At 34.9% G+C, this 27,201-nt stretch overlaps 1 protein-coding gene across 1 annotated transcript; it reads left to right on the top strand.

The window, feature by feature from the left end:
• LOC129228070 (uncharacterized) lies at nucleotides 1-27,201 on the top strand. Its single transcript, XM_054862705.1, has 3 exons — nucleotides 1-100; nucleotides 21,714-22,004; nucleotides 26,580-27,201. The coding sequence occupies exons 1-3, from the start codon at nucleotides 13-15 to the stop codon at nucleotides 26,948-26,950; spliced, it is 750 nt and encodes a 249-aa protein (XP_054718680.1). The 5' UTR covers nucleotides 1-12; the 3' UTR covers nucleotides 26,951-27,201.

Raw genomic sequence — 27,201 nt, 5'->3', positions numbered from 1 at the left:
TTAAGAACAAGAATGAACGTGAAAGCCTGGGCCGTGCTTTTTGTGTCCCTTTTGTGTGCTGATTATGTGCGGGCAAGCATCGCTGCTGTAAATGAACCCTGTAAGTATTTATTTTTAAACTATTTTTTAACCGACTTCAAAAAGGAGGCGGTTATCAGTTCATACCGTATGTATGTTTTTTTTTTTTTTTTGTCCACTCATAGCGTCCCACCTAATGAACCGATTTTGATGATTCTTTTTTTAATGGATAGAGGATGGCTCAACTTAGGTCCCATTACTTTGTTTGACCATATTTGTTCTTTAGAAAAAAAGTTATGGGCAAAAAACAGTAAATTTCCCTATTAAATGATTAAAATGATATTGTAGCGAAGTTCGCACTTTTCATCCGTGGATAACGGTGGCTCAGTGGTAGAAATCTCGTCTCCCACACAAGCGACCCGGGTTCAAATCCCGACTAGGACAAAGTGAATTTTACTAAAATTTCGTTTCTACTGTTTCCCGTATTTTCTCGAATGTTCTATTAATTTCTGTATCTTTTCAAGTCTGGAAAGTTCCAGCACTTTTTCAAGTTGTATATAAGGAGATGTAACGTTCATGCGTGGTTCTGAATAAAGATCTCGAGTTGAGACTAACGAGTATTCGCTTCATTTGGCTTTCACATTGTCTTCGCTATCTTCATCTACGCGACAATATGAAACTCATTGTTATAAAAGTTTGGTGCCATATAACTGTAACATTAATAGTAATTGTAATGATAATTTTGAATAAAGTCTTTTCTAAAGCAATACAATGATATAGAGCTGCACTTCTTACTAGGTAACTTCTTACTTTTACTGAAATATCTACATTTACATTAAAAAGAATAAAATAAAAAAATTTTGAAAAAAAAATAGAACCGACTTCAAAATTGCTCTAAAAAGTGAAAAATAATTTCATTCTTTAAACACCATCGATAATACTTTTAAACATAATTTTTGAAGTTGGCGCAAAAACCAAAAGTAAAATCCATTGTAACCATGCTTCGTTCATATTGTTATCAAAAAATCATCCAAAGTTAGGAACGAAACATTTATATCGTTACTAAAATATGCTGTCATCAATGCGTAATGCATGTGGTAGTGAAGAAACTGGACCTGGTTAAATTTATACTTGTAGTTGAGTTATGGCTGTGAATGATTTTATCGATCGTTTTTGCGCCAACTTCAAAAATTATGTTTAAAAGTATTATCGATGGTGTTTAAAGAATAAAATTATTTTTCACGTTTTAGAGCAATTTTGAAGTCGGTTCTATTTTTTTTTTTTTCAAATTTTTTTTTTTTTTGTAACATTCAGTCTAAAAATCTAGAATAACACATTAGAAATCGAACAAGCATAATTAAAGCTTATGGATGCATCACATGTCGTAATGATACAAGTTTATCTTAGAACAATCGATAACACTAGTCAACACCAAAAATGCATCCGGCTTAAAAATAGCTATTTCCGAAGTATTTTGCCTGGATAAACACGAAAATCACCATAAAAAGTTGAGATTAGCTCTAGTTTTCAAGATACAGAGTCAACTAAGGTAGTGAATCCTCACTAATGCTTCTTTATCCTGGCTGAATCCCTACGGAAGTTCTGTAACTATTGATGAATGATATCTTTGAATCTCTATTTTGTTCACTTCTTCCAGGATACTTTACTTATAAACTGAAGCTATTAACATTGAGCATGAGGAAAGGTTTCACCAAGATATCTTTGCTATGGAACGCAGATATTAGGGTCATTGGGCTGAGTTAATGCTCACCAAATGCTGCTGAACTATTACAAGAGATGGTCCTTCTTTGACGTACAAAAAGCAATCGAAAATGAGGCGTTTACAGCAATAAGCTAAAAGCAACCACTGTTTTCCGAGCAAATAATATATTTTTTTTTAATATAAAACAGGACCTATTTAATAGCATTTATTGCATATATTGTTTTTTCCTTTTTAACGATACCTTTAAATCAATGTGTGGTTGATGTGTATCTTTCTGCAGTGGGCTTTATGTATCTTGAAAACTAGAGCTAATTTAAAAAATCTACTACCATATTCGTTTTTCTCAACCCAAAATTAGTAGGAATTGACTATTTAAAACCAGGATGCAGAGAAAAAATTCTTTTTTGTTGACTAGTGTAATAAGAAGAAATGTTAAGATTTTTTTTTTGAAAAGTTGACTTAAGTTTTGCGACCAAATTGCTTACTGTATAAAATAAAGATCAAAATTTTTTATTCAATGATAAAAAAGATACTTTTATATAGAACTGAATCATGGAAATTTAAATTACAAAATTAAAAACTTAAAGGAATGAATATTTTTATTTAATGTTTAAGTGAATGAATGAATATTTAAATAGAGGAATAAATAGAATAAGGAATTAATGAGAAATTAAACGGATGAACAAGTGATTAAATAAATGAAAATGAGATTGGTAATGATCGAGTAACTCTCCTGACGTTATCAACAATGAAACTCGCGCCACGGCATGATAATGTGATAATATGTTTTGGTAATGTTTAAAATGCAGGGAAAGGCTTTATTGTGACGAGGCTGAACTCAATCTGGTCACTTAACTGTTTTACTGGTAATACTGTCATTTTAGGACAATGAAGAAACGTAAAAATGGTCAACAATGAACGCTATCTACTGGAGTAGTTCAGGGTTCATAGAGTGGAGTTAGAATTAAAATTTCAACTATCAAAATATCCCCAAACAGGCAATTGCTTCTTTAAATGTAGAAGCAATTTTTATCCATTATATCTTGACGGGCGATTTTCTAGTCTTTATCTTTTCTTTACTAATAATAAAGCTGAAAGTCTCTCTGTCTGTCAGGATCTCTGAGACGCGCATAGCGCCTAGACCGTTCGGCCGATTTTCATGAAATTTGGCACAATTTCATTGGCACATTCATAATTAGTTTGTAGCATGGGGGTGTGCACCTCGAAGCGATTTTTCGAAAATTCGATGTGGTTCTTTTTCTATTCCAATTTTAAGAACAAAAATATCATAAGATGGACGAGTAAATTACGAAATTATCATAACGTGGAACCGTAAAATGGGTACAAGCCAATTGGCGAGAAAATTCACCATACATTATTTGTAAATATATAGGCGAACGAAAAGACCTTTTAATTTTTCTATTAAGGGCAAAGCCGTGCGGGTACCACTAGTAAATAAATAAAACTATTTCACTTTGCCCCACGCCGCATGCACTTCTACTACACATTTAAAATCAAAACATGCCTTATGCAAAATGAATGAATACTGCACTGAACTTTAATAGGTCACAATCAATATTTTTCAACAAGATCTTTATCATTTTGTAACAACAAAAAGTACTTTTTGTGTATCACAAATTATTATAATACCAATATCAAATTTTTAATACAGCTGGTATTATCATATGTTACCTTGATCTTCAGAGAAAACTATATTCTTACTGGAATTAACATGTTCAATAACTTAGTTAAAGTATTTCCCGATTGGTGACACCATGAGCGGTAAATTATTTTACCGTCGCGTTGCCATTCTTTTTCACTCCCTAGACTTTCCTACACGTACTAAAAACAATTTAGAAACGTTCCTGGAAAATAATGGGCAGCTATGTGCCTAATTTGTGCGAGTAACATATCTTGCAAAAAACAGGCACGTTTTCCACCAAAATTCAGTACCCTTCCTTAAATTATCTTGGAATCTTTCTGAAGAATTCAGAAATGTCCCCGATTAAAGCCAGTCATGTCTCTGGAATCTTCAAAGAAAACTTAGGTAGGTTTAAGAATAGCTTAACACCCTCATGATTTACCTAGAAAAGCTCCAAAAGCAGCTTTGCAACCACGGCCAAAGCTAAGACAGAATTGCAAGTAAGTACCAGTCATCTCACTTGCCTGCAATTCTTACAAAGCTTCGGAATCCAGAGACCTGCTATTCGCTCTCATTGGTAGCTAAGTCAATCTGAGCTGGCCGTAATCGTACTGAAGCCGAAAGACTTAATATATACGCTCAGTTAATCTTTAAACTGGTAGCTACAAAAAAAATTTCACAACCGTTCAAAATGTGCATTTATGCAACTTGTAAGAATTCAGAAGATTTTTTGACATTGATGCTTGATTTTCACAGGAAATTGATGAAAACTTGTGAAATCCCGAAACGAGACATTTCGAATTTTTCTTACAGTGCATATATTCCGCTAGTTCAATAACTGCGTTCATTTATGTGTAATTTCATTGTTGTGCTTTCTACGCATAAGCGTTGCCAAAATTACAGCAATAGTTTAACTTCAATATATTGAGTGATTTTCCTTATTACATTTTTTTTTTAAATAATTTTAATCGAATAAATGGTCAAGGTTTATTTTCTAATGGCGTCAAAGAACAATACACACAAGTAGTTAATTCATCGAAAAAAAAAAGAACTATAACAAGAAAACACGAGTCTAATTTTATTATTTAGACATACAAAAGTTATTTTAATTACTGATGGGTTTTAAACTTAATAAAACGCTAAACTTAAATTTGTGCAACGCAGTATATTCTTTTAACTGCAAAAGTTAACTGCTCTTTTTGCAAATTTTTGATGTTTCCCTGGATTGACTTTAGTTATTAGACAAAGCTTCCCATTGTTCAGAATGCTTCCAGACAAATAAAAGAACTAAGCCATGTCGCTTTGTCTTCAAGAACTTGACGGGGAAAAATAATTTAGTAGCTGTGTAGTTCAAAATATAAACAGATGAGCTTAAAAAATTATCGATGATTTTCCTCCTGGAGGCTGCCGCATCCTATTGCTAGCCAAAACAGGTCGCTCCGGAGTATCCTTTAATTTGACCTCCCCACCTGAAAATAAAATAGAACAAGAAGTAATATTGAATTAAAAATTTAAGAAACCCCGACCTTGAGGATGACATTTTTTAAAAAAATAAATCTTGTTGGCCAGAATACATATAAAATTTAAATGTCACCCAAACCTGTTTTTATGCGGTGGATAGGAACCGCATGAAAAAAAAATGGCATAAAAAATGTTCGAAACTTCACGAGCAGCTTTAAAAAGTTGTTTTCGCAACAAAGTTACTTTTTTTTTTTCTTTTTTTATAGGTGGGTAGGGACCGCATAAAAAAGTCTCACGTAGAAAATAACTCAAAAACTTACAAAATAGTCTCTAAACGAAATCATTATAAGCCAAGTGATTAGAATTTTTGCCGAGTAGTCGGACAAAATTATCCAAATAAGGAAGTTTTTGGGAGATCACAGTGACTTCCTATCGGGAGGTCTATGTCGTCACTTGAAGATACTACCTCGCACTTGTTTTAAAAATAATTTCGTCAACTGAATCCCAATCTGATTGAAATTTTAATATATCGCACAAAGAAAAAAAAATCACATAATAAAAAAAGACCGCATAAAAACAGGTTTCTTCTGGAAAACATGGGAAAATACGGTAAAAAGAAAGTTAATCACATCTGCTAAGTTCTGCTATTCGCAAAACAGAATCAAGAGGGAAATTTGAAAATCCTTTTAAAATCCTGTTGCTTATACTAAAATCAATTAGATGTATTTTACTTATTAACTATAGGCAGCTCGTAAGGAGGGGCGGGGCAAGAGGGACGACTGACCTTTTAAAAGCAAAGGAGTCTTGTTGCCCCGCCACTTTCTTAAATTCAAAATTTTCGGCCGATTAAAAGATGCTAATATTACATTGATATGAATTCAAGAGTTTAAACAAAGTATTGACTTAATAAGTGTGTGTTTTCCATTTTTCTCACGTTATCATATTTATGAAAATTAACTAGAGCTTTGAAGTGGAAGAAAGGGGTCTACTGTGGCTATCTGCCCCAATTTTTGAGACCACGTGTCCCGATTTTTTATTTATTTATTTATTTATTTATTGGAGAAGATCATTTAACCAATAAAAACGTTAAAATCCAAAAAAAAGTTCAATTTTCACAAAAAAAAAATTAAATTTAAGGGCACCGCCTACCTAAACTCTACCCCCCCCCCCCTTTTTGGTACACCAGCCGCCTATGTTATTAATAAATAAAAAATGCCAACGGATTAGAATTTTAAATCATTTTGCTTTCTTCCTGTCTGCCAACAATGAAACTGCTACCAATCGTGTGAAAGTCTTAAAAATGTAAGTAAAATTTAGTTTAAAAACTTAAAATTTCAGTCCTGTGTAACTAGGAACTTCCAAACGAATTACATCCTACGCAAAAAAAAAAAAAAAATCGTTCTTTCGATTAGTATCGATATTTTTATAAGTGGGGCATTCCAAGGTATTTTTGACATTATGTAGAGTCCGTAATGTGACCTTTTTTTGCCATAACTTTTTAATTTACCGTTTGATTTGCTAATTATTTTAATTCGAGCTGGTATGTTGGTTGGTAAAGATCAAAATAAAATAATATGCTAATCAAACAGTAAATTAAAAAGTTATGGCAAAAAAGGTCACGTTACGGACTCTACATAAATGTCAAAAATACCTTGGAATGCCCCAAGTGCAAGTAAGTTTTCTCGACCAAAACTGCAAAAGAATGCCAATTAGGATTTTAATTAACTACCCCGGTAATTAAAGTCCTATAAAGATGAAACCTAGCTAAGAACACTCTCCATCAAGTCATCTTTCAACAAAAGTAAGAAAAATTTCAAAATCTGTTCATCCGTTTAGGAGCTACGATGCCGTAGCATAGACAAACACACAAATATACTTACGTCAAAATTATAACCCTTTCCCTTTTTACGTCGGGGGATTAAAAATCAACTGTTTTATGCAACATCTTTATACCCCCAACCCTCCTTTTTTTGCATCATCCATTAAACGAATTTTAAAACGCCTCTCACGTAGACCATCAGTTTTTTACAGGATTTGATATCTCTTCTCCCTTTTTTTTTCCTGCAGTATCTCTGCCAGTTGGGATAAATAAAAACATGAAGCAAATAGGAAACAAACCGAATTATTAGTGGTGCAATATAAATAATCAACGATATTTTATAGGGTCTGGTTGGGTAAAGTGGTCATAAAATTGTAGGTTTTCAACTTAGGTGGATAATAAATGCAACAAATTCTTTAAACACTTACACTTTTTTTATTGTTATTTTACATTGCATTACTAAAGAACACGGTACATTGAATTTTAGGAAGAAAAATATTGATTTTAGTAGTTTTATAAAGCTTTCTTTTCCCTATGTTTTTATGACCACTTTACCCCATGGGGTGGGGGAAAGTGGTCATAGCATGGGGTAAAGTGGTCATAGTTAAAAATAGATGCAAAATCATTATAAAGAACTCTAATACTTGTATATTTCAGTTGTTTTTATAGTTACAAGTATATTTACGAATACATGCTTGTATTCACGAATATATACGTGTCGTGTTATACACGAGTAAACACGTTCCTATAGGAGTAGATACATGTATACATCAAATGGAGTCACTGTAAACGGGATTGGATTGCTAGGGATGGCCTGCATCTGAGCTCTACAGGGGTCAAAATGGTTAGTGGATTAATTTTAAGGGCTTCGGAGTCAAAAAAACTAAGTTGGAATGGGGGGCATGGTTCAAGCACCAGGTATCGAGAGAATGAAATGTTTTTGGGTATTGCTAGAAATGGAAATAAAGTGACGAACAAGAGTAGTAATGTTAACAATTGTAATTTAGGAAATTTCAGGGTGTTAAATAAAAGCAACTTAGGCATGCTTAAAGTTTTCTATACCAATGCTCGCAGTATTAGGAACAAGATGGATGAATTGAAAAGCATAGTTATGGATGAGAAGTTGGATGTTATCGGAATTACAGAGACATGGGCTACCGAATCTGATGCAGAGTTATTACATATTGCTGGGTATAATTTATTCAGACAGGACAGAGTAGGTAAAAGAGGTGGTGGGGTTTTATTTTATGTTAGAGACAATTTTATTTGCAATGAATTGGTCATAAATGATAAGCCTACTGATATTGATATGGTTTGGCTGGAGTTGATGAGCAGTAAGGGCATAAAGCTACGCTTTGGAAACATTTATAGGCCACCTAATTCAAACCAGGGACAAGATGAACAGATGTACCGTATTATTAGTGACATGTCTAGTAAGGGATCCGTTATCATAATGGGGGATTTCAATTTTCCGGGTATTGATTGGAATAATTTTTATCCTGGTAATGGCAAAGAAGAGGAATTTTTAAAAGTAATTGGTGACTGTTTCTTAGATCAAGTTGTAACTCAGGGAACTCGAGAGGAGGCCTTTTTGGATCTAGTTTTTTGTGACATAGGTAGTTTTGTTCAGGGGTTGAGTGTAGGGGAGCATATTGGAGATAGTGATCATAACAGCATTAGGTTCCGGGTTAAATTTGAAGTGTGCAAAGATGATAATTTTAGGTTTGTGCCCAATTTCAGAAATACCAATTTTGTTGCACTTAGGCAGAGCTTGAAAGAGGTTTTTTCGTCAGGGTTGGAAAATAACGACGTAGATCAGCAGTGGACGGAATTTAAGGATAAACTTGCTAAAACCGTTGGGGACTATGTTCCATTTAGGAGAAAAGGTGTTAGTACCAAAATTTGGCCCATGTGGTTCTCCAGGGAGACTAAAGAAGCTCTTAATTATAAGCAAGCCACTTTTCGTAAGTTTAAAGAAACTGGTCAGAGTGCGGAGAGGCTCCAGTATGGTAAGGCAAGGCGAAATTTTAAGTATTTGGTACGGATTCAGAAAAGGGAATTGGAGCAAAGGCTGGCAGATGACATTGATGGGAACCCTAAGAGGTTTTTTGCTTACGCTAATTCTGGGAAAGCTCGAAACAGTCCAATTGGGCCTTTGGTTGATGAGCATGGAAATTTAATCCAAAACGATAGGGATATTGCAAATGTTCTAAATAACTTTTTTTCCAGTGTGTTTAACGATAACTGTATCTCAACAGTTGACACTAACAAGACACAAGCTATTATACAGCTTGAGGATTTTGTATTTTCCAGGGAGGAGGTTTTATTTCATTTGAAAAAGATTAAAGCAACTAAAGCTCCGGGACCAGATAATATTTATCCAAAAATTTTAGTTGAATGTGCAGAGGAATTAGTGGATGTTATTTTGAATATTTTCAATGCTTCTTATAACTCGGGGACGGTGCCAGAGGACTGGAAGCTGGCTAACATAACGCCACTCTTCAAGAAGGGGTCTAAAGGTATTGCTGGGAATTATAGACCTGTAAGTTTGACTTCGGTGATTTGTAAGATTTTCGAAACTTTGATCAAAATTAAGATCATGATGTTCTTAGAGACTAATAGTCTGTTGACTAGTTTGCAGTATGGTTTCAGGAAAGGTAAATCCTGTACTACTAATTTATTGCATTTCTACGACAAGGTTACCTCAGCTTTAGATAACAAAAAATGTGTGGATGTTGTTTATATTGATTTTCAAAAAGCTTTTGACAAGGTACCGCATGTTGCTCTTCTCAGCAAGTTAGCTGACATTGGAATAGGAGGAAAAACTTTACTTTGGGTTAGAAATTGGCTTACTGGTAGGAAGCAAAGAGTAGTTGTGAGAGGAAATCATTCTAATTGGAGTGATGTTTTAAGTGGGGTTCCTCAGGGATCAGTTTTAGGGCCTCTTTTGTTTATTATATTTATGAATGACATCAATGAAAATATTTCTGGAAGCATGAATTGTTTTGCTGACGATGTAAAAGTTATGGGGATTGTCGAAAATGAAGAACAAGTAAAACAGCTGCAAGAGGATTTAGATCATATTACTAAGTGGGCAGATAAATGGGGTATGGCAGTTAATGTAGGGAAATGTCAAGTGCTACACTTAGGTCATGGAAATAAGCGTATGAGATATCGTTTACAGGGTTCAGTCATAAATCAGGCAGAAAATGTTATGGATCTGGGTGTCTTTATAAATCAGGACTTCAAGTTTAGTCAACAGTGCAGTATTGCTAGTAACAAAGCTAACAAAATGCTTGGGTTCATCAATAGATCTATTTCAAACAAATCTAAGAAAGTTCTTCTGCCTTTATATAGGAGTTTAGTAAGACCTCATTTGGAGTATGCTGTTCAGTTTTGGTCGCCTTATCTGAAGAAAGATATTTTTGTATTGGAAAGGGTTCAAAGAAGGGTAACTAAATTAGTAAGGGGACTCTCAGATTTAGATTATGATACCAGACTTAATAGGCTTAACATGTATAGCCTGGAGCAAAGGAGAGTCAGAGGGGACATGATTCAGTTATTTAAATTTATCAAAATGAAAGATGTAAATGGATTAAATTTTTGCGGGGAAAGCAGGACAAGGGGTCATTGTTTTAAGCTATTTAAATCTCAGGCTAACTTGGAAATCAGGAAAAACTACTACTTTAGCAGGGTCGTGGGCACTTGGAATAGCTTACCGGAAGAGGCGGTAATGAGCAAGGGAGTGGATAGCTTTAAGAGGGCCATTGATCTTCATTGGGGACTAATTAATTGACTAGGACCAGCCTAGCTGGGCCCAGAGCCTGTTGCTGGTCGTCACATTTGTATTTGTATTTGTATTTGTATAAATACATGCATGCACGTGCCTATTCAAGTATATACGTGTATATACGAGCATATAAGCATGTATACGTGATTACCTACAGGAGTGTATACATGTCTACATGAGTACATACGTGTCACATGTATATATGTGTTACGTATATGTACGTATCACATGTATATAAGAGTATACACGCTTATAAACGAATATCATATGCGCGTATGCCCTTGTATCTCGAGAAAATACGTGCATACTTGAGTATATATGTGTATAGTAGACGTATATACGCATATATAAGTGTACATACATATACGAGTATACACGAGTTAATTCGTGGATACATCCAGTGCATCTTTGTACGTGTCTACTCATGTATATATAATATGGAAGCACGAGTATATACGCATGTATACGTGTAAACACGATTATATACCTGTATAGGCATGTATACGTACATTTATGCGTATACACCAGTACATGTATGTATACACGAGAATATACGCTTATATACATGTCGGCTTACAGAGTGAATCTCAGCTCATGGGCAAAAATCAAAGGGGTGTGAGAGGGGAGGAAAAGAAGCAAGGAATCATAAGGAAGTTATAATCACTGACGCGCTACATGCACACAAAGCCAGAAACTGATGGATGCAAAGCAGGGCACAAATTTGTTGCACAAAGATGATTTTATCTAACATTTTAGTTTTTAAGAAATATTTAGAGCAGTTGTTGAAAGTTACGGTCTGTAGTAGCTCTAATACACGCATCGCAATAAAGGCGCAGCGGCTGATGAAAGTTTTTCAAAAGTTTCGTTATTGCAACAGAGAGGGATCTGTGAATGCGACGCATGTATTACAGCTGAAGGCGAAAAATTTCATAAATCGCTTTAAAATTTTAATGTTGTGTAAAATTGTATTTGTGCAATATATATATATATATATATATATATATATATATATATATATATATATATATATATATATATATATATATATATATATATATATATGTATAAATTTTGTTGTTTTTTTATCATCCATCAATTTCTCACTCTGCGTGCATGTAGCGCGTCAGCATTGTGTTTGTGACCATATGTTCCTTATTGATTCTTACTTCTTATCCTCTCCTTAAACACCTTTTAATATTTTGCTCAAGAATGTAAACTCAACCTGTATACTTTTATATCATATGTTTGTATGTAAGTGTCTACTCGAGTTCGTACGCGTATATACGTGTCTACCTGAGTATATAAGTGTTCTTATATATACGAGTATAAGCGAGCATATACGTGTATAGTAGAATGTATAGCTGTATGGATAAAAAATACTTGCAGATACCCATATACGTATTTATTGGCGCATTTATGTGAATACGTCTATGTAAATGTCTGCACGAGTATATATTCGTATATATACGCATATACTCGTATATTTAACCCCGTTTACTGTAAAAACAATACATATTAAGTAAAATTTACATTTAATTTGTATCTGCCTTATACCTAAAGATTAAGCGACATTAGAAGAACAATATTCGTTAAGCCTAATATTATGACCACTTTACCCCATCTTACTTAAATTGTTCTAAAAAATTATCTAAAATAGATTCAGCTAACTGCTAATGAGTAAGAGTTCTTGAGACATGTAGGAAGCTTCTTGTACAGTCAATCTGTTCCTAATTCTAACAGACAAAATTTTCCAAGGATGTTAAAATAGGTGTTTAGATTTTAAAACTTTTCATATTCACGCAAAATATTTTTTTTTACCGAATAAAATTTTGCCAGTTATAAACTTTTGTATTTAAAATGTATTTTCTAACTGCCTTACTCTAAAATAAAATTTTCACATTCATTCGAACATCTATTTCCAAGCTATAGCCATTTATTTGACGTATGACCACTTTACCCCATTGACCACTTTCCCCCACCAGACCCTACCTTTCATGCCAAGACCAAGATCACTGGGTTCGTTTTCCTTGTCTTTTTTAGAATCAACTCCAACTGGTGTCTTGCACTCCAGTTTCTGCATTCGATCTGCATCTTCATTTTCTTTTTCTTCTTCAGGCAACGGGTTTAGGTTGAAAATGTCACTCGAACCTCCTCCGGGTGGTTTCAAAATCCTGAAAAGTTCGATAAAAATATATGACTAAAATTTATTATATACTTTTTAATTTTTAGTGCCATACTAACATTTGTTCAATTCTGGTGTCTTTAGTGATTGACGTTTATTTCCGATTTTGCATTATTAATGTTTAAAAATTGTAATAAAATACAAGCATACACGCTTATCAAACAGAAAACATCTAATGAGAAAGAACATTAGGCATTATCAAAAAACAAGTTAAGGAATTTTAAGAAAGAAAAAAGAATCTCAGTGTTGCTATATTATCTCCAAATTTGCGGAATTGGCTGCAAAAAATTTTCTGAAAGAAAAGAAAAAAAAAGGATCACAGTGATCCATCGAAGTGCCCCTGAATGTAAAGCGTCATCATTTCTTCATCAGGTTGACAGTTTAAATTTCGTGAACACTATTTTTTGCGTTTTTTGAGTCAAGGAAATTTTGCTTCTTCTTTAGGAGGGGGGGGGGGGCGGCGGCGGCAGATTTAAAATCAGGAGGGGGGCGGCAACGGCAGATTTAAAATCAGGAGGGGAGCGGCGGCGGCAGATTTAAAATCAGGAGGGGGACGGCGGCGGCAGATTTAAAATCAGGAGGGGGGCGGCGGCGGCAGATTTAAAATCTGCCTAGGGGCGGCGTGGAGCTAAAGGGATCATCAGGGGGCCCCCAAATTATTGTGGGCCTTGGGCCTCCCTTTGAGTTAGTCGGGCCCTGCGGAGACTTGCCTTTGATTTTTGATGAAGTTCGAGGACGGTAAGGGGTTCGGGGCTCTTCCCTGGAATGTTTCCAAAATTCAGTTTTAAAAATGCAACTGCAGGACACCTTTCAGGATAAGGGTTGGGGCTTAGAGAATCTCTCACAAAAATTATTTAAAACTGAAGTTCCAAGAACGAAATTTTAGACGATTTTGGATAATGTTAGAGGGAGGGTATTCGGGACTCTGTCATGGAAATTCGTAGAGATTGAATTCTCTAAACCAAAGCTGATGATAGTCTTAGAGGATGTTCTGAGATCAGGTACTCTGGCATGAGAGGGGGAGGGGTTACTGTAGCCCCATAGTCTTTTTCCTGGATTCGCCATTGCGCTCAAGTATTGATGCTACTCTAAAATGATGCTATTTTCCCCCTGTATTTTATTTTTAACTTTGCAATAATATATTTTTAAATATAGCGATAATGTCACGACCCCCTTGGTGGTCTCGACCCACAGGTTGGGAACCCCTGACGTATAGCATGTCTCCCATTCTTCGAAGTTGAATCACGTGACTTGAGTGATGGACTTACTCTCTCCTGTTACTAGTTACTACGCTAAGACAGTTACCCATCGTAACCTGCCAAAAAAAAAAAAAAAAAAGCAATTAAATAACGTGAAAACTTGGATTGAAGTAGTCCGTCTCCGCCACAAATATAAAATCACAATAAAGGCTCCACTGAAAAATAAAATTATCCGCCAAATAAATATATCGTATCATTATAATAATCTTACTAATATTATATATGCGAAAGTTTGTCTGTATGGATGTATGGATGTATGGATGTATGGATGGATGTTTGTTACTCTTTCACGCAAAAACTACTGAACGGGTTTTGATGAAACTTTACAATAATATAGCTTATGCATCAGAATAACACATAGGGTAGTTTTCGTCCCGTTATGGGGGGCAAAACCCCCTTAGGGGGGCAATAAAACACAATTTTTGTATAAATTCTCTAATATTGGGATGAAAAAATACTTGCACATATTTACATTATATGTCCATCGAAAGCTCTGATTTTTCTGCTGAAGATGGCACCTGTTCGAAATTTCTAAGTAGAATAAAAAACGATTTATGAGCTTTTTAGATCCATGTTCGAAGGCTGTCCTCAACTCAATACAGTATTTAGTGTATCATCTCAACTCCCTGTCGATAGCGACAATTGTTGTATTGTTGACTTTCTTTGCTTTTCGTGATTGTTCAAGGCTTTTCTCAAGTCAAATCTTGAAGTAAGATTTTTGCACAAGATTGGCAAATAATACATGATTTGGCTGATGATTTTCCATTTAAACGGAACTTTAATGTAATTAATGGTTTTTATTATTATTTATGCTGATTGAACACTTACTCATTATCCAAACAACCAGCAGATCGCCAAAATTTTTGCAAAAAAGATTTCCGTAGCTGATGCATTTGGCAGTTTTTTCGACGTTGCTGTTTTTGAAGCCGAAGACTACGTCATAATGTTTCTCAGCTTTCACCATGTAAACAAAATATCGCCAATCAAAGAATTTTCAAAAGACCTTTTTTACCGTGTTAAATAATCCAGCAACTAAATTAGGCAAATCCATAAACAGCACAAAAACTTCCATTAATTTTCCTTTTTGCACAATTTCAAACAATCACCAAATTGTATTACTTATTTTGGTAACATTTCGGATGAAACTGTTTAGCGCCATTTTATGGTGACCAAAAATATCTCAGCATCTAGCGACGATATCTCTGTAACGAAAATTAATATCATATCGTTTTACAAAGTAAGGAAAGAATGGGGGAGCATCATCGAAGGTACCCCGAAACGACTTTCGCAAATTCGGTAAAATCGCACCAAGAGCCACAATGATTGAAATTTCCCGAAGTAACTAAAGCATAACATAATAAGGGGATTACGAGCGCAGCTACTTTTTTTTAATCACTTCGTACTTCATTAGCCATACAGAGAAGGTTTTAGACTCCATGTTAAAAAAAAAGTATCAACAGATTAATCTTTTTAAATATGAGAAGATTAATTTCATGTTTTTTAAATTTGTATATGCTTAAATATAGTGCTTTCGTTTCTAAATCAATATTACTTTGTTCTTTATACTTATTGCTATTTTAGTTTTATGGGTAAGGAAGAAACTCGATTTTTAATCACGCCAAAAAGATGTGTTTTAAATTCTTTCACTCAAAACAGAAAACAAAAGCAAGTAACGATTTTTTCTAATAATTATTACTGACCCAGGCAACGCCGGGTATTTTTGCTAGTTATTATATAAAGTAGAATTTTCTTGGCACGTTTTCAAAATTATTCGCCAAATTAGTCGAAATAAAAAGTGCTTACCTGCTTGTCACGTGTTGCCAAAATTAGTATTGTTGACGTTTAAAATTAATTGTTCAATTTTTAAACGAACCATTCCAGTAAACAAAACGAGAAAATATATTAAAAAGGAAAAAATTCCGTCAAATGGTTAAATTAAGCAATTAAAATTTTTAATGATGCGCCAAATAAATAAAAGCAAGTCATTTACGAACATGATTAAAAGTTCCATTAAAATGCAAAAAAAAAAAAAAAAGGATAAGAAACAAAAATGTTAACAGCTAGTTGAGAAGTGGGAAAATTTTTCGTCCATTTGACATGTTTCACGTTATGATGCTTGTCCCCATTTAAAGTTCCTCAAAATGTAAAATCAGAAAAAAGAAGCACACAGTAAGACGTAAATGTTATTTTAAGGAATATTTCAATAATTGGGAATCTGGCGCGGTCGTTTCATTTTTGGCTTAAATAATTTTATTTTGGTAACCCTGCTGATTTATAGTAACCCTATGTGAATAGTTAGATGTTTCCTATTTCTTTGTTTTGATTTGCAAAGAAAAATACCTCTCGCACAGGCGCTAGAGCCAAAAATTGACGCCAATGAAGAAAGATCGTCAGATTCCCAATTATCGAAATATCCCCCCCCCCCCCAAACTTTTTGAGGCTGAGAGCTAATGCATTTCGACCTTTTTATACTGTCAGAATGAAATGATCATTGCCCAAAATTTGAAGATAGAACCAAAATTAAAATTATCAAATTGTCCTCTTGCAGATTCAACGAATCCCCTTCCTGGAATTGAGACTCTTGACAGTTCTTTTGTTTGTAGCCTATTTTTTGACACCAGTTAATGTTTAGGTAATTACTTTATCGACGTTACTGGAATGAAACGATTACTCGCCAAAATTCGTCAACGGTGCCAAAATCAGTTATTGAATTATAATTTTGAAAGCACATAAATGTTATGATATTGCGATTTAAAATTAGCTGAATTTCAATTATACATTTCAGAATGAACAAAGTTAATGTATTTTAGAAGTTCCCCATTGTGATATACTAATCATGCAGTTATCGAAATATCCCCCTAATCATCTGTTTCCGTAAACAATTATTAAGATTTGTTTGGAGAAAGTTTTGTGAGTTTGGTTTTACCTAAGAATTTAGAGAAGTTTTCTTAGTACAAACTATTACTTACCGAATTGATCGTTTGAATTTATGCCCGTCAGTCAAATCCATAATAGCTTCTTAACAGAAAAAAAAATCTTAAATTTGCTTTAGTGTTCCGAAAGCTGCTTGTGCAGTCAAGTTTTTAAATCATAAAAGTCTCATATTCTTCCGTCAAAACATGAAATAAATGAGTTTTATGTTTTCAAACAAATCCTTGGTGAATGCGTGAGCGTAAATGCAAAAATTTAATGTGAGCACGGGCTTATCCTACCCAGTACCACATTAGAATATGGTATTGGCTTATCTCTCACTAGAAATGAATTAAAAGTTTCGCATTGCTGTGTGCTATAATAAACTTGTTATCCTCATTTATATAATAGCCAATGCTCGAGTAACGCTCCTGATGTCATCGAGGATGAAACTCGCGCCACGGCGTGATAATTTGATAATTTATTTTGGTAATGTTTAACATGCAGGGAAAGGCTTGATTGAGACAAGGCTGAACTCGACCCGGTAACTTAACAGTTTTACTGGTAAGATTATGTCGTTGCAGGGGAATGAAGAAACGAAAAAGTGGTCTACAGTGAACGCTATATATTGGAGTTTATGGTTAATCCATTGGAGTTAGGGGTTAAAATTTCAACTATCAAAATATCATCAAACAGGCAATTGCTTCGTTCAAATGTAGAAGCAATTTTCACCAGTTATATCTTGGCGGACGATTTTCTAGTATTTTAATATTGTTATAGTATTTATGTTTATAAAAGTGTAATACATTTAATAAGAGTTTATTGAAAACTAGCTGTAAACTAGCTGTTGGCGTAGCAACCCGACGCGCATTGCTACGCCAACAAAAAAATACATCATTATACTGATTTTCATGACAATCGGTTGAACGGGGCAGAAGTTGCTACTCTGCAGTGCCACCTGGTGGCGAGTGGCTTCAATGAGCATATTATGCACCTTCTCCGTGGAAAAATACATATATACAGCAATTTTCATAATAGTCGGTCCAGGTATCAAGTGAAGCCGTGACTATACTCAAATTTTGTACTCACGCAGTTTGCAAGATCAATCAATCGTTAAAAATATCATATAGAAAAAGTTTTAAATCCCCCCGTTGCATGAAAAGCCATAAAACAATAAAGAAAGAATTTATTTGTTCAAACTCAAGAAAAATGGCAACAGCTAACTTCTTATCAATGAGATCCTTCACGCGAATTAATTTCTGCAGCCGATAACTTTATTCGTATTTATCCAATGGATTGTCACTTAAATTGGAATAAAAAAGGAACTATCGATCGGATTTTTTTCGAACTGGTCTATAAACATTCTCAGTACCAAAAATAACAAACGGTGAAAGTTTCACAATAACAAAAACATAATAAATAACATAATAAATAACAAATAAATAAAATAAATAAATAACAAATAATAAAACATAATAAATAACAAACGGTGAAAGTTTCAGCCAAATCTGCCGGGTAGTTTTTGAGTTCATGGATGACATACAGACAAACATTCATTTATATATATATAGATTTCCAATGGGTAGGATATTGAGACGAGGTGTATCTTATGTAAGGTTTGAGCAAAACGAGAGTTCAACTCCGGACCGTGTCAATACAGTAGACCCTCGTTTTACACAGGGGGTTACGTTCCACAGAAATGCCGCGTAAATGGAAACCGCATAAATTGAGACCTAATAGTAATGTCAAAATAGGGGCTAGGTTCCGTAGATAAAAAAAAAACTTTATTCTAGTGATGGCTAATTGTATAATAAGTTCAATGTGTACTTATTGATTTTTATGCGCAACATGCATAAAAAAAACACAAACTAATTTCGTGTTCAGTTTGTAAAGAGGAGCTGGTTATGATAGTCTTTTGGCAATCGTTAAGAATTTTTCTCTGTAACTCTTTACAGAGCATTAACGCATCCATGATCACTTGCGTCATTTCCATGATAGAATCTTCCTTTACTAACAAAATCAGAAAGATCATTTCTATTGTCTAGAAATGACTCAAAATTTCCAATGTGAACGTTTTTGGTTGTGCGTTACCGGCGTCGGTATCCTTGTTGAATTTGGAATCCTTTGTCACTTCTAAAAGCACTTCTTCCAGTGAGTTCTGAACTGTGTAACTTTACTTCTGGATAGAGCTGTGGGTAATCGCATAAAATGTGGCCCAAGCTCGATCATTAGCTCGCCAAAATGCAGTTTATTACGTGTAATCTGCAATATTTAAGAGTTTGGATTTTGAAAGAGGGGAAAATGTAATCTGTTTGCATTGCCGTATCCTCGTGAAACCGAAACTTATCCGCGTAAAATAAAATAAAGGTGTCAAATCTTAAACCGCGTATAATTGAAACCGCGTAAAATAAACCCGCGTAAAACGAGGGTCTACTGTACCTTCTACAAGAAAAGGCCATCGCAACTGCTTTCATAACGCCACGATAAGAGTGTGTAGTACAGTACTTTTACTTAGAGCCGCTATATAGGGGCCTTACCATGGGCGTCCATATGCAAAATTGTAAGGGGGGGGGGGGGGGGTGAGACACTTTAATCATGGTTTAGCAGGATATTTTCCCCATGGAAGCAGATTTCAGGACAGATTAGTCATTAAAATTTGACATTTTTAATTACTTATTCATTAATGGCTGGAGAACATATGTTTTTACATTTTCGCAAAGAAAAAAGTACTAAAAGCAAGGAAGTTCTATTTTCTAAGGGAGGGGCTCGGGGGGGGGAGTCCTCCCCTTGCCCCCTATATGGGCGCCCTTGGGCCTTATTTTTACTTTGTCCTTCTCAACAACGTCATCAATCCTATATCTGATAACCTGTGGTGTCTGGTGTCTCCATATCAGAGAGGTTCGCGGTGTAGTGTAGTGTAGTAGAAGCTATTCTACTTAACTACACAACCCATATAAATCTTGCGCAATCCAAGAAAGGAATGGATTGTGCATTGATGCTTCCGTCAGTAGAGTCATTTTTATCATATCAGCACACTGCTCATGGTACTTTTTTTTCGGTTTTCAATACTTTTTTCCATTATTCGGTTTTGAATATAGGGCTCTGGCATTCGACTTTGTTAGATATCAAGCAATCATTTATGGCTTCCCCTTGAGACTGTGATATGATATGATAGAAACGACTCTACAGGTAGACACATCTCTTTTTTTTTCACGGAAACCGCGTTGATTTGTCTAACAGGAAAGTCATTTCTGCCATAACAGCAAAAGGACACTATGGTACGAGCGTTGTCCCCCCCCCCTCTTTTTTTTTCTTTTATTCAAAAAGTTTCAGAACGGTTTATTTACATCTTTTGACTTTGAAATACAGTGGACCCTCTCTATTCTGAACACTCATGGGACCGAACAACATTGTTCAGATTATGGGGGTGTTCATTATAGAGGGAGACTGGATAATGCATGCATATGTATTCTATTGCGCTTGTGGACTATGCTCAGTACTTTGCCCAGTGAGCTATACCAATACCTGTGTGAAGTCTACTAGGTGTTGAATTTTGGATTGCTGGCTAAGGCTAAGTCTTTCACCTTGGTAGGACCTAAATAAACTCTTGCAGTTATTTATTTATTTCTTAGTTTAAAAAGCTTAACGTAACATTCAACAATACAGCTATCGGTACATTACCTGAAAAAAAAAAAAAAAAAACTATTTTCAATCTATTTTTGCATTATGTATTCTCATGCAAGTTATGTGCTATCATCCAAGTGAAAAAGTTTCCTTGTGAATCTCAGCCACATTTTGCTTAAATGTAATCATACTTTAAAGGTCTTGAAAACAACTTGATACAATGGTTGGATTCTTGAAATATAGTTCAGTAAAATAAACTCCAGGCACATATTGCTCAGCTGAATGATTTCATAGGATGCAGTAATATCCAGGAAAATAATATTTTTTTCTTCCTGTCTCCATCTTTCCCTCAATTCTGTTCAATCATTATGATAAAACTGTGGAAGTATTTCAGGCTTTCCAATTTGATTCATAGGAATTCCCGAGCACTGATTGTGAACATGTTCAGTACATAGAGAGGTGATAATTGAAGGGAATTGAAAATAGCGTTCACATAATACTGGGGTTTTCATATTGTTACGTGTTCCGGTGCGACTTCCAACTTTCTTTAAATGACGACGCAGTTCTTGAGAAAACATAAGAGATTTATTTACACTATGTACAGGAAAGATCGTTAACAACTGCTAAATTAATCATCAGCAATTAAGCAAATATCACACAACACCGTAAACTCAACGGTTACACCACGTATTTACATCCAAATACGCAAAACAACACTGCGAAATGCCTCGCAATAAACAGAGCTAATGCACTCTCAGTACAACTTCTCAATCGAGACTGACTCCCGCCGTCGGCCGTGGCTATTTATAAATCTCGAAAGAGACCTCTCGAATATTCCACAAGATTCTCAAAGTTTCCTTCTATCTTCTTTTTATTCATTCACAAACTTTATCAATGAAAAATAGGAGGACAGTATACTTCCGTCGAATGTAGGGGGGCTCTATATTCATTACAAGAAACTATTTACAGGTTACGTTGCTACAATAATTTTAGATGAAAGATAATTTAATAAACGCCAAATTTCGTTAGCTTATGACAAATTAATCATAAAAATAATTACTATTAACAGAATTTGTAACAATATTATAGGGTGTTCAGATTACAGAGAGATCAGCCTATGTTAAGTCTATGGAATTTCGCCAGGACCATCAAAATGTGTTCAGAATATCGGGGTGTTCACATTAGAGAGTGCTCAGATAGGGGAATCCACTGTATGCTTTCAGGTTATGGTGAAAAACCAGAGTATTTTCATGATGATTTCTCAAATGTTTCTGTTTGGTTCCAGCTTTAGCTTTATCACGTGAGAAGCGGCAGCTGGCGTGCGAAGTGAGGCCTGTTCTTGTGGAGCTACTCGATCAGACTCTGATACGAATCAAAAATCGCTCCCCGGACGAACTGGACCTTCCGGACCGGAGGGTCGACAATTACCAGATGAGAGGAGGAAAAGCGACAGGATTCAAGAATGTGGTAAGAGTAGAAGAGTATGGCTGCTCTTGCAGCGGCTCAGTCCTTAGAATTTTCGTTGAAGTTAGTTACCTGAGGATTTTGGTCTCCTACACACTATCTCTCGTGGAAGGTAAGATACAGTTCACAGACATTTTTAAAATCTTCCTCTTGGAAGCGCACTATTACACAGGCGCCCATATGCAAACTTTTATGGTTGAGTGCGAGGGGGGAGGGGAGATGGGCTCAGATAGTTTCTTCATGGTTAAGCAGGATATTTTCCCTATGGAAACCAATTTCAGTACAGAGTCATTAAAATTTGAAACCTTTAATAACTTCTTCACAAAAGGTCGGAGAAGAAATATTTTTACATTTTTGCAAAGAAAGAAGTACTAAAAGCAAGAAAGTTCTCATTTCTAGGGTCGTAAGCCCCCATTCCCCCCCCCCCCCCATATGGGTGCCCATGCACTATTATCCAATTTTTCAAGCAGAATTTGTTTCTTGACCACGAAAGCATCTTCTTCCAAATTTATGTTCTATGAAGCTTATTAATAGCTGTTGGTGCACCACCCTATTGTTCGCTAGATTTGTAAACCACTAGCTGCATTGCCCGGCGTTGCACGGTCCACCTCGAAAACAAAAGTTGTGTCAAGTGACACATGTTCAGCATCAGGCTTAACTAAAAGAAGAAAAAAAACAGCGTAAAATTTCCTGTCAACGTGTAGAAAAGAGCATTTTTCTAACTCAAAATTTAAATTTAAGTGTCTTTGGATTTTTTAAAATTCTAAAAATTTGGTCATTGTTACGAAATGGCGTAAACAATCCGTTTCGCCGATTTTCTGGCAAAAACCCCTAAGTAAATAAACCTGGGGGGGGGGGGGTCTCCCGCTTCCCCCCCCCCCAAATCCATCGAGGTAAAAACCCTATGTGAATTTTTAAGCATCAAGTTACCTCTGTACCAAATTTGGCAAAGATCCGACGTCAACTGTGGATTTGTAAAAGGAACAAACACACACACACACAGAGATAAACACACATTTTTATGTGTAGTGGAAATCCGGCAGACAAATTTTATTAAAAGTAGTGTTGCAGCCAGGATCTTTAGAGATTCTCTCTAAACTGTGCTGAGTCTTTTAATTGAAAATAGGCCTCTTTTACTGTGATAACATCGTCTGGTTGAATCATGAATATTAAGCACTAACACTAAATCAAAGTGTGCTTCGAGATTTTATTAATTGTTTGACTATCGACATGCCAGTTTAGGTTTACCCTAACTATTTACTTTCATGACTCATTGACGCATCATCAAACCTTTTACAAGGCTTTTGTTTAACTTATGAGTATAACTACGTAGTATTTAAACTATTTAAACCATAGGAGCATTATTAGATGCGCTAATGGTTTGTACCCCAGCAAGAGCGCCCATATAGGGAGGCAAGTGGGGGGCTCAAGCCCCCCGCTAAGAAAGGAGAACTTCCTTGCTTTTAGTACTTTTTTCTTTGCAAAAATATAAAAACATTTCTTTTTCAGCCATTAATGAATAAGTTATTAAAAATGTCATACTTTAATATCTCTAATCTGTACCGAAATCGGTTTCTATGGGGAAAATGTCCTGGTAACCATGAGGAAAGTATCTGAGCCCCTACTCCCTTAAAATTTTGCATATGGGCGCCCATGTACAGCAGTGTAGAGATTTATATTGTGCCAAAGTTAACATTCTACAATGAACTTTTCTGCTAAGTAAAAGAAAAAATATTACAGATGAAGTCACTTCGGGTTTTTATTTTTTCTTGTTGATTTCAAAGATGTAAAGAAATGATCAACACATTAAATATTAAATGCTGTACGGACATTCTAATGCGTTTGAATTCTGGGAACAAATATTTAGTTACCCAAAAATTATCTCGTATAATGAATTATTAAAAATCTTATATTTTTAAACGAGCAATTCTTGTGGGTATGTATATATATACTATATATATATTTATATTTCTTATTTTGGAAACGGTTCTAACGATTTGGGTGAAATTTTGGATTTAATTGTAGTTTAGTATTCTAAGTTCATCTACATCAGTGTTTTCTCTGTAAAAACGCGATTTTTTACAAAAAAAAGTTTTTAAATTTAAATTCTAAAACACCTTGTACACCTTGAAATTTTGTATTAAATCCAAAATAACGCAAAACCGAATTCGAATATGAAGTCCTTTTTTTTCACACCATTCTTATGCCGTTCTGAATAAAATCCAGTAGTTTTTTTTTTTTTTAAATATTGCCAGATTTTATTTTTGAAATTTGTCAAAAAACGATGAGACAGAGAAAAAATACGCCACAAAAGTCATCGCACACTGAAATATTTTCGAATAAATTCATGATTAAAATTATCATACGTGTTTTTTTTTAATTATTTTTGCATTGTAATGATTTTGTAAATTCTTTTGCCTTTTAATTTTTGTTTATTTATTCCCTAATATTCTGCTTATTATTTTAAAAAGGCAGGTATGCGTTGAAAACAACAAACACGATTCAAAATTTGAGTTTTTTCCCTCACAGTAGCCATAAATTGGATTGAAATGTCTCCAAATTAGTTAATTTATACCATTCTATAGTGAAGTGCTTGATAAAATGCTTTAAAGACAAGAATCGGATCGAAAACAAGGTAAGAAAAAGTCAACTGGCAAAGTTAACAAAGCGTGATCGGAGGTTTACAGTTAAAAAAATTTGAAAAATACACATTTGAGAGCTGGAAAAGTTTCTGCAGAATTGAATGAAACATTTTACGTTTAATTTTCACCTAAAATTGTTCGCCAAGTTCTCTGATTAGCTGAATTAAAGGGGACCTCTTCCCGCAAAAATTTTCTTCTTCGTGCGAAAAACAGTAAGCTTACGGTATTCGTCATAAAATCAATGATAAATAAGCTCAAAACGTTTTGGAACAACGTCTTACTTATAGATGGAAATATATTTAATATTTTAGGTTCAATTGTTGTAGAATTATCCATAGAAGAAAAAATGAGGAATTTAATCTTAAGAACTTAGCTGGATCAGTTGATCAGGACGCTGAAAGTGTTCTTGAATGAGGGTGCATAACAGCGTAAGGACTTGGAAATTTGGAATTTTTTGATGAAATAATGAATCATGCTGTTCATTTAAATATTTCAAAAAACAATTTTGAACTATTAGCCCAAAATTTGGCAATGGAAACAACTTTGTTTTTTAACAAAGATAACGATAAGAAGTACACGTTTGCGTTTAGTGCCTCAAAAATTGTCCTTAAACTTAGAAATATCTCCTCATCGCCAGATTTAAACTTAATGGAACATATTTGAGGATATCTGGTGGCTAGATTACGAAAATACACCATCGAAACTAAAAGTGAACTAGAAACAGTAAGACTCGAAGTGGGGCTGAACACTTATTCAAAAATTGCATAAAAAAGAAAGAAAAAACAATGAAATCTATTCCCAGACGTTTAAGAGCTGTTGTTGATACTGCATGATATTCTACTAAATAATAATTTTGTAAAAAGTTTGATTATTTACTAAGTTTTTGACATTTTTTCAAAGTGTACAAAGACTTTTGTGGGATAAAATTTCCGGCATTTTTTGGTTTTTGATTTAAAAAAAATTAAGATTTAATGTTTTATTAAAAAATTTTCGTGTAGTTTTGTTAAAAATAGATCATACATAGATCTTTTAATTAAATACCTATTCCGAAATATTAAGTCTAACCAATGCATAGGGGCCTATTTCATTGAAAGTCGTAGGTGTACGAACAATTTTTGGGATCCAGTGTATATCTCTCCTTTCTCGGAAGCATCGAGAACCTTAATATTCCATTAACATGATACTTTTCAAGAAAATTTAAAAAGTATCGAACCTTAGAAAAACACGAGTTGACAAAAAATAATTCTTTTAAAGCCGAGCGGGGCTCGGTCGTCCAGGTACTTTAACGCTAAAAGGTCAATATTACTCAAGGACGGATGCAAGGGAGGGGCGATCGCCCCCTTCTTGAGCCTAGAGATGCAGGAACTCTCCCTCGGCATATTTTCGACACTGAAGTTTTAAAAACGATACAAAACACGCAATGCTTCAGTATGATGCAATAGAGGGGGGTTTTTTTCTTTTAATTTCCTCTCGGAATTTTTTTCAGAACAGAAATCTCGAAAACACAATTGTAGCAAGTTGCACATTTCTTAATACTTTCGGGATAGGGATCGGAACTTTGTATAGGAAGTTTTTCGAGTTCTAAATACTCAATTTTAGACGATCTTAGATGATGGATGGGGTTCGAAGGCTCTCCTATGGAAAGTTTTTCAAATTGAAGCTCAAAGAGGCAATTATAGGACCCCTTTGATGACGTTAAGGAAGGGGATGTAGTTTAGTACACTAATTCAAAATCTTTAAGAAATGGAAGTTAAAAAAAATAATAATAAATAAAAAAACATTTTTAAGACTATTTTTCATAATGTTAGGGGGCAGAGGTTTGGGAATTTATAAAACGGTAAGCATCTGAGGTGAATCGCCCGCTCCTTGAACACTTTCTGGATCCGTCCTTGATATTACTGCATTGCTACTTTAACGTAAGAAAGAGGACTAGAAAATTTCATGAAAAAACTCATTTTTCTACATATTAGGATTCCCTACGCTTCATATACCGGAAGTTTCTCTAACAATACGTTTCTGTACTTTTTTTTCTCTTCATGGTTTAGAACTTCTCGGTGGTCTTCTGGGAAATTTGGGCACTTCACTCACCCGTCTGCTTGGCAATGTTGTTGATCTCCTGTTGCGTATCCTCTGCTTGGACATCCGGGTGCAGCTGGTGATCGAGCAGCAACTGATTCCCGGAGCAAGGTGCAGGGTGGCATCGTTCAGAGTGCTGGAACTGACGTCCATTCAACTCCTTGGACTGACACTCAGAGGAGCTGTGATCAATCTCCTGTCTGATCTTCTAGCCCCAGTTCTTGACCTGGTCCTACGACTGGTGATTTCAACTCAACTGAGAGCCATCTATGTCGACGAGTTTTCCAAACTGACCATTACTGAAGATATGTTCGTTTGCTTCAATCGCTCTCCTTATTAAACATACAAAGACCCATTTACTAAACCTACCGCTTCCTCGAAATTCAACTCATAGATGTAGTATTAACTAGATACACAACTAGAAACCGGTTCCATGGGCAACAGAAAAGACGGGCAAGCGAACGAAAAGCGCATGCGCTCGGTTTAGCGCTTGCACGGTAGGTTTTTGCCATAATTCAAGATTCGCGCGTTCAGTGGCAGCCATAGTGGTAGTTGCTATGGAATTGTGTATCTAGTTATACTATATCTGGT

Source organism: Uloborus diversus, chromosome 8, assembly GCF_026930045.1.
Source record: "Uloborus diversus isolate 005 chromosome 8, Udiv.v.3.1, whole genome shotgun sequence".
Taxonomy (NCBI): domain Eukaryota; kingdom Metazoa; phylum Arthropoda; class Arachnida; order Araneae; family Uloboridae; genus Uloborus; species Uloborus diversus.
This window is presented reverse-complemented; position numbering and strand designations above follow the sequence as displayed.

Coding starts and splice junctions, on each gene's coding strand:
- LOC129228070 (XM_054862705.1), top strand. CDS start 13: ATGAACGTGAAAGCCTGGGCCGTGCTTTTTGTGTCCCTTTTGTGTGCT. Junction 101..21,713: donor CGCTGCTGTAAATGAACCCT/GTAAGTATTTAT, acceptor GTTTGGTTCCAG/CTTTAGCTTTATCACGTGAG. Junction 22,005..26,579: donor CACACTATCTCTCGTGGAAG/GTAAGATACAGT, acceptor TTCATGGTTTAG/AACTTCTCGGTGGTCTTCTG.